The sequence below is a fragment of the Struthio camelus genome, chromosome 25, assembly GCF_040807025.1.
Source record: "Struthio camelus isolate bStrCam1 chromosome 25, bStrCam1.hap1, whole genome shotgun sequence".
NCBI classification, from domain to species: Eukaryota; Metazoa; Chordata; class Aves; order Struthioniformes; family Struthionidae; genus Struthio; species Struthio camelus.
The window spans coordinates 2,300,656-2,309,899 of NC_090966.1; the positions used below are offsets into that span (position 1 = coordinate 2,300,656).

At 60.6% G+C, this 9,244-nt stretch overlaps 1 gene segment (V, D, J or C); it reads left to right on the forward strand.

Annotated features, from left to right (window-relative positions):
- Positions 1–366: 366 nt before the first annotated feature.
- On the forward strand, positions 367–8,354 carry LOC138062197 (T cell receptor alpha variable 1-2-like). The segment is given in 3 exon segments: positions 367–2,289; positions 3,945–7,115; positions 8,026–8,354. Coding segments are annotated over 2 exon segments (363 nt in total).
- Positions 8,355–9,244: the final 890 nt, after the last annotated feature.

The following is a 9,244-nucleotide window of genomic DNA, read 5'->3' on the forward strand; positions in this document are numbered from 1 at the left end:
GGTTTGCATCCTGAAGCCTTTTCCCTGCACAGTCCCTGACTCTCACTTTCTTCCAGGTGCCATGGGCCAGACCACTGTCACCCAGCAAGAGGGACCAGTCCCAGTGCAGGAGAGGGGCACCTTCCAGACCACCTGCACCTATCAGACCTCTTATTTTAATAACTTGCTCTGGTACCAGCAGAGGAGAGGCCAAGCCCCCCAGCTGGTCTCAAATCAGGCAGCAGCTGGCCCCAGGGAGAGTGGCCGATTCACCACATGGCTGAACACCACAGGGAAATACAGCCTCCTGCGACTGGAGGAAGTCAAGGTCTCCGACGCTGCCCTGTACCTCTGTGCTGTGCAAGACACCCTGGCGCAGGAAGCTTCCTGAGCTGTGCAAAAACCTGGGGCGGGAAAGGGGGCAGGGGTGCCTCTAGGCCAGGCCAAGCTCTGAGGCAGGAGCCCTCAGCTCTCCCTTGGTACCGCTCTTTTCCCTCCATACCCAGGGATCTGCAGGCCAAGATCCTCGTTCTGAAAGGGACTGGTGTCAATGGCCTCACAGGAAGAAGCAGCTGGTGAAAGAGCCTCTGTTGTCCCCCTACACCCCAGGATGGGACTATGCTTGCTGTGAGCTGTAGAGAGAGCATGTGGGCTGCTCTGATGTGTCTTGTCTGTACAGCACCAAGGACCGGAAGGAACTGGTAGGAGACTCCCTTGAGTCTTGCAGTCCCGCGCCCAAAACTTCTTCCCTCGCTGCACAGGGCTTCTTCCCAAATCAAGGGCAGGATGCACGTCTTGAGAACATAAGGGTGCCAGCACAAATCTTCTTCCCTGGGACTTGGAGCCCTGGCCCCTGGAAAGGGGAAAATCCTTGAGGTGGGGAGGAGCAAAGGACATGGACCAAGGCTTCCTGGTGTGCTTGACAGCCCCTGGGACAGCCTTCGCCGCCCACCACCCCACTCCACCTCAGTGCAGGCTGACCACAGGAGGGCATTAGCGTGAAAGCAGCTCTTGCAGCAGAGACTTATTCACCCAGACCTTTCTAGAGGCTGAAACCAGGAGTGCCGGATCATCAGGGCTCATTCAGTCAGGGCTCTGACTGAACAATAGTCCCTGCCACTGGTGCCTCCTGTAGGGGCTGACAAGCACCCTCCTTTCAGCAGTCCTTGTAGGGCAGGGAGATTTTGACAGGGCGAGGAGCAGAAAAGGGCTGTGACATTCCTCTCCCTGGGAATGTCGCACCCTGGGACACTCCCGTGGCCTTGTTTGTAGTCCCATTCTCAGGAAGGGGTGCAGTTGCTCCTCACCCTGCAGTCCCTGGATGGATGCCCAAGGCCTCCTGTGTGTGAGGACGTGACACATCCTTCTCTCCTCCTCCCTCCCAGCTCCCTCCAGTGGCCACTAATGCTCACCTGCGCAGGCAGGCGAGCTGCACTGCTGGGTTTCATGTCTCTTCTTCCTAATGCAGCTCTCAGGAGAAATCTGCCGACCTGTTGGTCTTCCTCCTCTCTCTGGGGCAGGCAGTCCCTCAGAGTCGTCAAAGAGTGCTGTCAGCTTGTCTGGGGCCTTGTCCTGCACACAGCACTCCAGTCCTCTTTCCTCAGTTCCTCCTCTGGGAGGTCCTCTTGGCATTCCCTCCCTCCCCTGCCATGTGATCTTATGCACTAGTGTTTGTGGGACTGTGTTTGTGTACTAGAAGGTGTGATGGACTGCATGCAGGCCTATGGGTTCTTATGCATGTGCGTGCATGCATGTGTCTTTGAGTGCCTGTTGGCTTGTGCCTATACATCTCTGCATGCTTTCCATCACTGCAAGGAGCTACCTTCCCCATCAACTGCCTTGGTTATGGCCTCCTCGTAGCCCAATCCCACCTGCAGTTGTCCAGGCTTGGAGGCGCTCGGCACCCTGGGAGCAGTGGGACGGTGTTGCCTGAAGGGCCTCTGCCATGCCCTGCTCTCAGCCTGACTGTGGGGCTTCCCACTCTCCCAGATATTTGCTCAGGAGGGGAGGCAGGAAGAGGAGAAGGTGTCACGCCACACTGGCCTAGACTGTCCGCTCTGTCCTGAGCCTATATATTCCTGGCAGAGGAGGAACCTCTCCATAGGGCTCCATGACCAGCAGCAGGGCCACTGCTGGCCCTACCGCCTCAATAGACACATCCACACTGGCGGGTTTCAGAGTAGCGCTTCCAGCCCTGTGTGCAATGAGAGCCTCTGCCTCCCGGCAGCAAAGTGAGGCCAGTCCTGGAGAACACCCAGAACAACAGCCTTCTCGGTGCCTGCAGCTGTGGCATCTTCTCCCTCTCTCCAGGTGAGGACATGCAGAGCGTGGAGGCTTCTCTCTATTCCCAGGAAACTGCTGGGTCACATGCAGAGAGCTGTTGCTTGCTGTATGCTTGTCCCAGGTGACCCTGTGCTGTGGCATGGCCATAAGATCCCAGGCAGGGCAGGATCCCTGCTTTGTTTTTGGCACCCTCAGCCCTTCTCGCCCCGCCCATTGGCCGGGCTTGACCGTGCTCTGTCTGCCTCTGCAGGGTCCTCCAGGCATTCCTGGGGTGGGGATATCAGTCAGGAGCAGCGCTACTGGACAGCCTGGGTCCCCGGGGGCTTGCCCAGGCCATGGCGCTGTGCCTGAGGTGGCCCCACTGGCTCAGTGCTTTGGGCCTGCTTTGGGCCATGGCCGTGTGGGCGTGGTTATGGTCTCCCAGCCCAGGTGGTGGAGACGGTGCTGGGGGAGATGCTCTTCATGCTGCAAGGCTGACCCTGGGGCAGGCAGGGCCGCTTCATGGGGGACTCCCTGTTGCTGCCTGCCCCGGCCTTGCTGAGCAGGGCAGAAGGCCAGAGCAGGGCAGGGGTAGGGTCACGGTCAGCTGCAAGGCAGGGACAGGGGCAGAGGCAGGAGCAGGGTGGGGGCTCCGTGTCCCTGTGTGGAGGGCAGGCGGGTATTTCAGAGGTGTCTGCGGACCACCTGACCAGCAGTTTCCAGCTAATCCGTTTGCTCTGTGGCCTTGATCTCTGCTCTGCTCTGCTCTTGGAGACCATAGCAGAGGTGGGGGCCTCCTGCAGGGCATGGCTCTATTTTTAGCACGCTCCCAAATGCTCCGTACTCTACACACGGAGCACCCCTGAGTGTGGTGCACAGCCCGAGGCACTCCTAGAATCTTCCCCTACCTGGACACTAGCTTTCCCCGGTCCAGCACAGCCCTCCCTGGCCTTGTGCTGCAAGTTCACCTCACTGTTACGCTCTCCCCAGAGAAGCAGCTTGCTTTCTTTACCATGTGTGGGCATCTTTTATTTGTGGGGCCAAAGGCAAGCAAGAGAAATGGGCCAGGCAAAAAAACAGGATCAACCGAGGCTCGCATGGCACCCAGTGTTTGCAGCATTGCAAGGCAGCCCAGGACATACAAACGCACTTTGCCTTTGCTGCAAAGCACCAGCTGCTCTGGTGCAGCTGCTCTGCCCCAGCATAGGCCCCAAATCCTGCCTTATGCCAGGAAAGCCCCAGGGCTGTCCAGAGCGTTGCTTGGGCCTGGAAACTCCTTGTTTCTTCTGCAGGAAACATTCCTTCAAAAGCAAATTGTCCTGCATTTATTCATCAGTGTTGCAGTTGGTACTGTATCTGCTGCCCTGTAAAACTTATATATTTCTACCTTCTAGGCTAAGAAGCTCCAGGACGGCCGGCTCCCCCTCCCCCTGCCCCACTCTCGCCTCTGGCCCAACGGCTCCTTCGCACACCTCCTCTCCCCGGCCGTGCTGTCGAGCAGCCAGCTCTCACGTCTCCCTTGCTCCTCCGCGCTGCCTGCACCTACCGAGGCAGCTGTGCCCGCCCCACTACAGCCCTTCCTCGTTGCGAGCCTTCCTCTCTTCAGCCTTCCTTTCAGCCCACCCCCCGCACCCCTCCTTTGTGGGCAGGAAAGCGCTTGCCGACGTGACTTTCTTCTCCCCTCTCTCTCTCTCTCTCGGCAGGGGCCACGGCAGCAGGGAGCCCCGGTGCAGCAGGAGCCGTTGGCAGAGGCCAGCGAGGCCGCCGGCACCCGCACCATCCCCGCCTGCTCACACGCCAACGGGCAGGGGCGCCAAACTTCCTCCTGGTCGCGGCAGGGCCCGCACCGATGGCCGCAGCTGATAGCAACGGGTGTCAGAGGCGGGCCCCGCGCTCACGGCCGCCGAGCGCCTCTGTGGCGCCCTGCGCCTCGCCCGGGCGCAGCGGCAGGACGCCACGCTGTATTAGTGCGCCCTGGGAGACGCGGCGAGAGCCTGGCAGCCGCCGCTGTCGCTGTGCACGAACCCCAACCTGGCCCGCCGCGCCCCGCCCCGCTGCGGCGAAGCGGCGGGACGCTGTGCGTGCCCGGGACCCTGTCTGCTCTCGGCACAGTGGACAGCGCTGCGGCCGGGAGCGGGGCAGCACGTTGTGCGGGGGGCGGGGGGCGCTGGAGCCAGGAGCAGAGGAGCCGGAGGGCGCTGGGCCGGAGGCACGGGCGGGCAGAGGGAAGTGCCGCTCGACCACGAGGGGCGGAGCCGTTGGTGTAGTGGTCACGGTGCCGGAGCCGCTGCCTGTGCGTCCCCGCCTGGCCCGGGAGCGGCGGTGCCGCCCACTCATGCGCTGCCCCGCTGGCTCCCCCGGGGAAATAGGGCGCCGGCAAGCCCACCGGGCCGAGCTGCTGCCCGGGCACAGCTGCCGCAGGAGCGGCCTGAGTGCTGGGAGCCCCTGCCTCCCCCGCCGCTAGCAGCGCCCGGCCCCGTCGCCCCGGCCAAAGTGCCCTGCAGCCCGACCCGGCCTCGCAGCCCTGGAGCCAGGTCTCGGGACCCAGGGATGCAGGGCCTTTCTCGCCACCACCAGGAAGGTCCCAGCCCGTCCACCAGCCTGCAGGACGGGCTCCCTGCCCCTCGCCGACCCTCCCGCGGCCTGCCCCAGCCCAGCCCAGCTATGCCTCGGCCTTTCCGGGGCACGGGCAGAGAGGGGCGAGCAATGCCGGGACGTGGCCACAGGGCCTGCCTCGGCCCTGCCGCTGTCTCAGCTCGGCCCGGCCGTGGGTGAGTGGCGACTCCCCACGTCGCTCCCGCTCCGCTAGGGGCTCTCCCGCTCCTGCCGGCCCCTTTGTCCCTCTCGCCGCCTCCCCACGGCTCCCGCTCCCCCACCCGCATTTCGCTCCCTGCCCCCGCCAGTCCCCGGTGCTGCCTCTGCCTTGGCCGGGCCTGTGGGGCAGGGGCGGGGGCAGGGGCATGGGCACAGCGTCTGGGCAGCCTCCTCCTCTGAGAGGAGAGTCCCGGGCACCGGCTGCCCCTGGGAAACTCCCTGCGCCTCCAGCAGCTCACATTTCATGAGCCTCAGAGGCAGAGAGAAGAGGTTCAGCCCTCTCCCCTGTGTCAGCTGGCCTTTGTAACCGCCTATCAGGGAACTGCTGGCAGGTTTACAGGCTTGGGAGAGCAGAGCACAGCTCACCACCCCTCCGTGGCCTCAGCTGAACAGGCCTCAGCTGAAGTCCGTAGGAGAGGAGGGCTGTGAATGAGAGTGGCTGTGCTGAAACCCTGCCTTCTGCAGCTCCTGCTTACCGTTTTAGCAAAAGGCCCCGCGTGAGAACTGATGAAGGATCCTTGTTGGAGGCATTCATGGGAAGAGATTAAGAGTGGGTAGCCCTTGTGCTTGCCTAGGTAGTGAGGGCCTGAGACAGGGTGGCACAAGCAGTGGGAGGCTGTGTATGCGGGCAAGTGAAGAGAGAGACTCTCTGCAAAAAACAGGGCTCCGCTTGGGATCTCTTCCCCCTGCCAGTGGGAGGGAGTGTTTCCGTCTCTGTGTGAGGAGCTCCTGCAGCAAGTGCCCTTCACAGAGACGTTTCCCTTGAGGAGCCTCCTCTGCGAGGGAGAGGAGGGAAAGAAAACCCCCCGTGGGGATATTGAGCTGGACACCTGGGTCGAGGCACTTCTGTCTGTGCCTGGTCCTACCTACGTCCAGACAGTCTGGAGGGCCAGGGTGGGCATGGGTAGGTGCAAGGATCCCTTCTCCATCTCCTGCAGAGGTAGGTGCAGGCCCCTGTGTCTGGCTGGGTGCTAGAGGACAGGAGACACCAGGGACACTTCTCCCTTGCTGGGGGATGGCTTGTCTGGTTGCTATTTCTAGGAGGGACAAAGAGATGGGGGTCCTCAGCAGCCTCCTTCGTGTCCTTTTGACTGTTCGCAGCCTGCATGAGCTGTCCGTTAGGCTCCTACCTGAATGCTGGCCCTGGCCTTGAGTGTTCAGCTCTTGGGCAGCTGCTAGGGAGCCTGGGACAGAGCAATGATTGCACCTCCAAGCATGGTGGGCGTGCTTTAGACACGAGGCCATCATCTCTCTAGACGTCCTTGCCACAGAAATCTCAGCCCTACCGCTAAGCTCTCCTCTCCACTGCATCCTAAGCAAGGACATGCGGTCACTGTCTGCACAAACGCAAGTCCACACTGCCAACTTCTCTAGCTTGCCTACACTTGCCTTCCCAGGTCCACTCTGGCACTCCCACTGCAGCTCTGCGCTTCCCCTCACTCGCCTCCCAGAACTACTCATCCCTCCCAGAAGTGCAGGGTCCCAATTATCTCTGGGGATTCCAGGCAGAGGTGTTGTTCCCAGGCAGCAGAGGAAGGAAAGGGTAGAGTGGTAGAAATGATGGCGACATCTGTGCCCAGAAGAAATAGCACCATCTCCAGAGAGCTGCAGACCCTGAGGAAGGCGAGAAACCCCCGTGGGGAAAACCCCTGAAATCCCCAAAGGACCAAGCAGTGGTGTGCATTTCTGTCTGGGGAGGTGAGGACTCCACGGGGACATCAGGCCAGGAGCAGCCCCTTCCTACCATGGGGCACCCAGAGCCTCCAGGTTGCCTGCATCGTGAAGACATTCAGCAGGCTGTTGCCGGAGCTGCAACACCAGAAGAGGTGTCGCTGCCAGAAGAGGGAGAACTGCAGACAGCACGTTTCAGGCATGATAAGAACAAACCGTTTCTCTTCCTTCTTTCCTGCTTTGCTCCCCCCACAGAGTCATTTCCGGCAGCTCAGCTCTCTCAAGGCTGGGAGGTGCTTTTCTGACTCTCTCACACACAAACAGGAGGGTCGCTCTCAGCATGTACCTCGGGTACCTGGTCCTCGCTGCCCTCCTGGGGAAATCGCTCGGTAAGCACTGCCTTCTACTCTTGCCATAGTTCCTCTTTCTCCTCAGGACACCCTCACCTCCTCACCAGGTCTCTGAAGGGATCTGCTCTGGAAAACAGGACAAATGTTGGGAAATAGCAGATCGCATGGGTGTTTTTGCACCTGTTTTCTGAAGATGCTGTTACTGCTGGACAAGAAAAGATAAGACAGCAAAGGAACCCCTCATCCCCGGACCGTCTAAGACCGCCTTCTCCAGCTTTTCTCTCCCCAGCCATCCATGTCTCCCTGCCTCTGTTTTCTGATCCATCCGGGCCCGGTGTTTTGCAGACGAGTCCTTGCAGAAGCTCTCTGCTGTCTGCAGCCCCAAATTACTGCCTTGCAACCCAGATATACAGGATTTTCCAGAGCTGATGCAGCTCTGGTGCTGGAAAGCTCTCATCCCACTGACATTACTCGGGTGTCCCAGTCTGTCACCTGGCTGGCACATGTAATGCAGCATGCCCTGGCCACCCCCTTTTTTTCCATGCATGACAACACAGCCAGGGCTTCCTTTTTCCTCATTTCCCACTACTGGGGAGACACGCGAGGTGGCACGTGAGGGAGGGCAGGATGGAACTTTTTGTAGCACCTCCCCGGAGCCCTCACCGCACTCCAGGTGTTCTGGCCCTGGCACACAAGGGCCTGGCAAGACAGGAGAGCGCGGAGCTGGGAGCAGGGGCACAGCAAAGCTCTCTTCCAGGGGCATCCTGGCAGGAGGTGGTGGGATTATCACGGCGCGGGATCAACACTGAGCCAAAAACGCCAAGCTCCTGCCCCAAACCACTACTCACTACCTTGCTGCAGAGCAAGGGAGAGGGAGCCTTCTTCCCTGGGGGGGGTTTGCATCCTGAAGCCTTTCCCTGCACAGTCCCTGACTCTTGCTTTCTTCCAGACGCCATGGGCCAGACCACCGTCACACAGCAAGAGGCACTAGTCCCAGTGCAGGAGAGGGGCACCTTCCAGACCACCTGCACCTATCAAACCTCTAATTTTAATGCCTTGCTCTGGTACCAGCAGAGGAGAGGCCAAGCCCCCCAGCTGGTCTCATATCAGGCAGCAGCTGGCCCCAGGGAGAGTGGCCGATTCACCACATGGCTGAACACCACGGGGAAATACAGCCTCCTGCGACTGGAGGAAGTCAAGGTCTCCGACGCTGCCCTGTACCTCTGTGCTGTGCAAGACACCCTGGCGCAGGAAGCTTCCTGAGCTGTGCAAAAACCTGGGGGGAGGGAGGGAGGGTGGGGGTGCCTCTAGGCCAGGCCAAGCTCTGGGGAAGGGGCCCTCAGCTGTCCCCTAGCAGCATTATTGTGCCCTGCGCACCCAGGGATCTGCAGGCCAAGATCCGCTTTCGGAAAGGGGCAGGTGTCAGTGGCCTCACAGGAAGGAGAAGTTGGTGAAGGAGCATCTGCCATGGAAGGGTTCTCCCTCTGTACACCCCAGGATGGGACCGCACTTGCCCTGGGCTGCACAGAGAGTGTGTGGGCTCTTCTGATCTGATCTCCCTGCACAGCACCAGGCCTGGAAGGAATCGCTCCAGATCTCATCCAAGTCTTGCAGTCCCATTCCAAAACTCTTCCAAACTTCCGAACACACCGCAGGTTTTACTGCACTGCTTGGGGAGCTCCCCTGTGCTCGGGGACAGGCCTCAGCCAGGCAGGGTGGGCGCAGCTGGCGAGATTTCTCTGCCGGCTCTGGAGATCCATGGGGAAGAGCGTGGCAGGGTGAGGAGCAGAAAAGGGCTGCGCCGTTCCTGTCCTGCGCGTGGCAGACCTTGAAGAACGCAGTGCTTGTGAAATCCCATCTCGGCTGCCTGGGACGCAGGAGAGCCTGTTGTGAGACACTGTTGTGGCGTCCTGGTGCTTAGAGCAGCCACCTCGTTTTCTCTGCCCGAACTCTAGAGTGAAGGTGCACAGTGCCACAGTGAAGGTGCAGACCTTTCCAAGCTGTGGTTTCAGTTTCACTCTGTCAGAAGGGATGCCGGTCCTGCCTGAAGCACCCCAGCTGGGCTCTTAGATGCCTTTAGGATTAAAAATAACCTGGAGAATTTTCCTGCCTAAGGGCACGGGGAGCTCGACCTAGATAGTCCCCTTTCTGGGTCTGCTGCACGACTC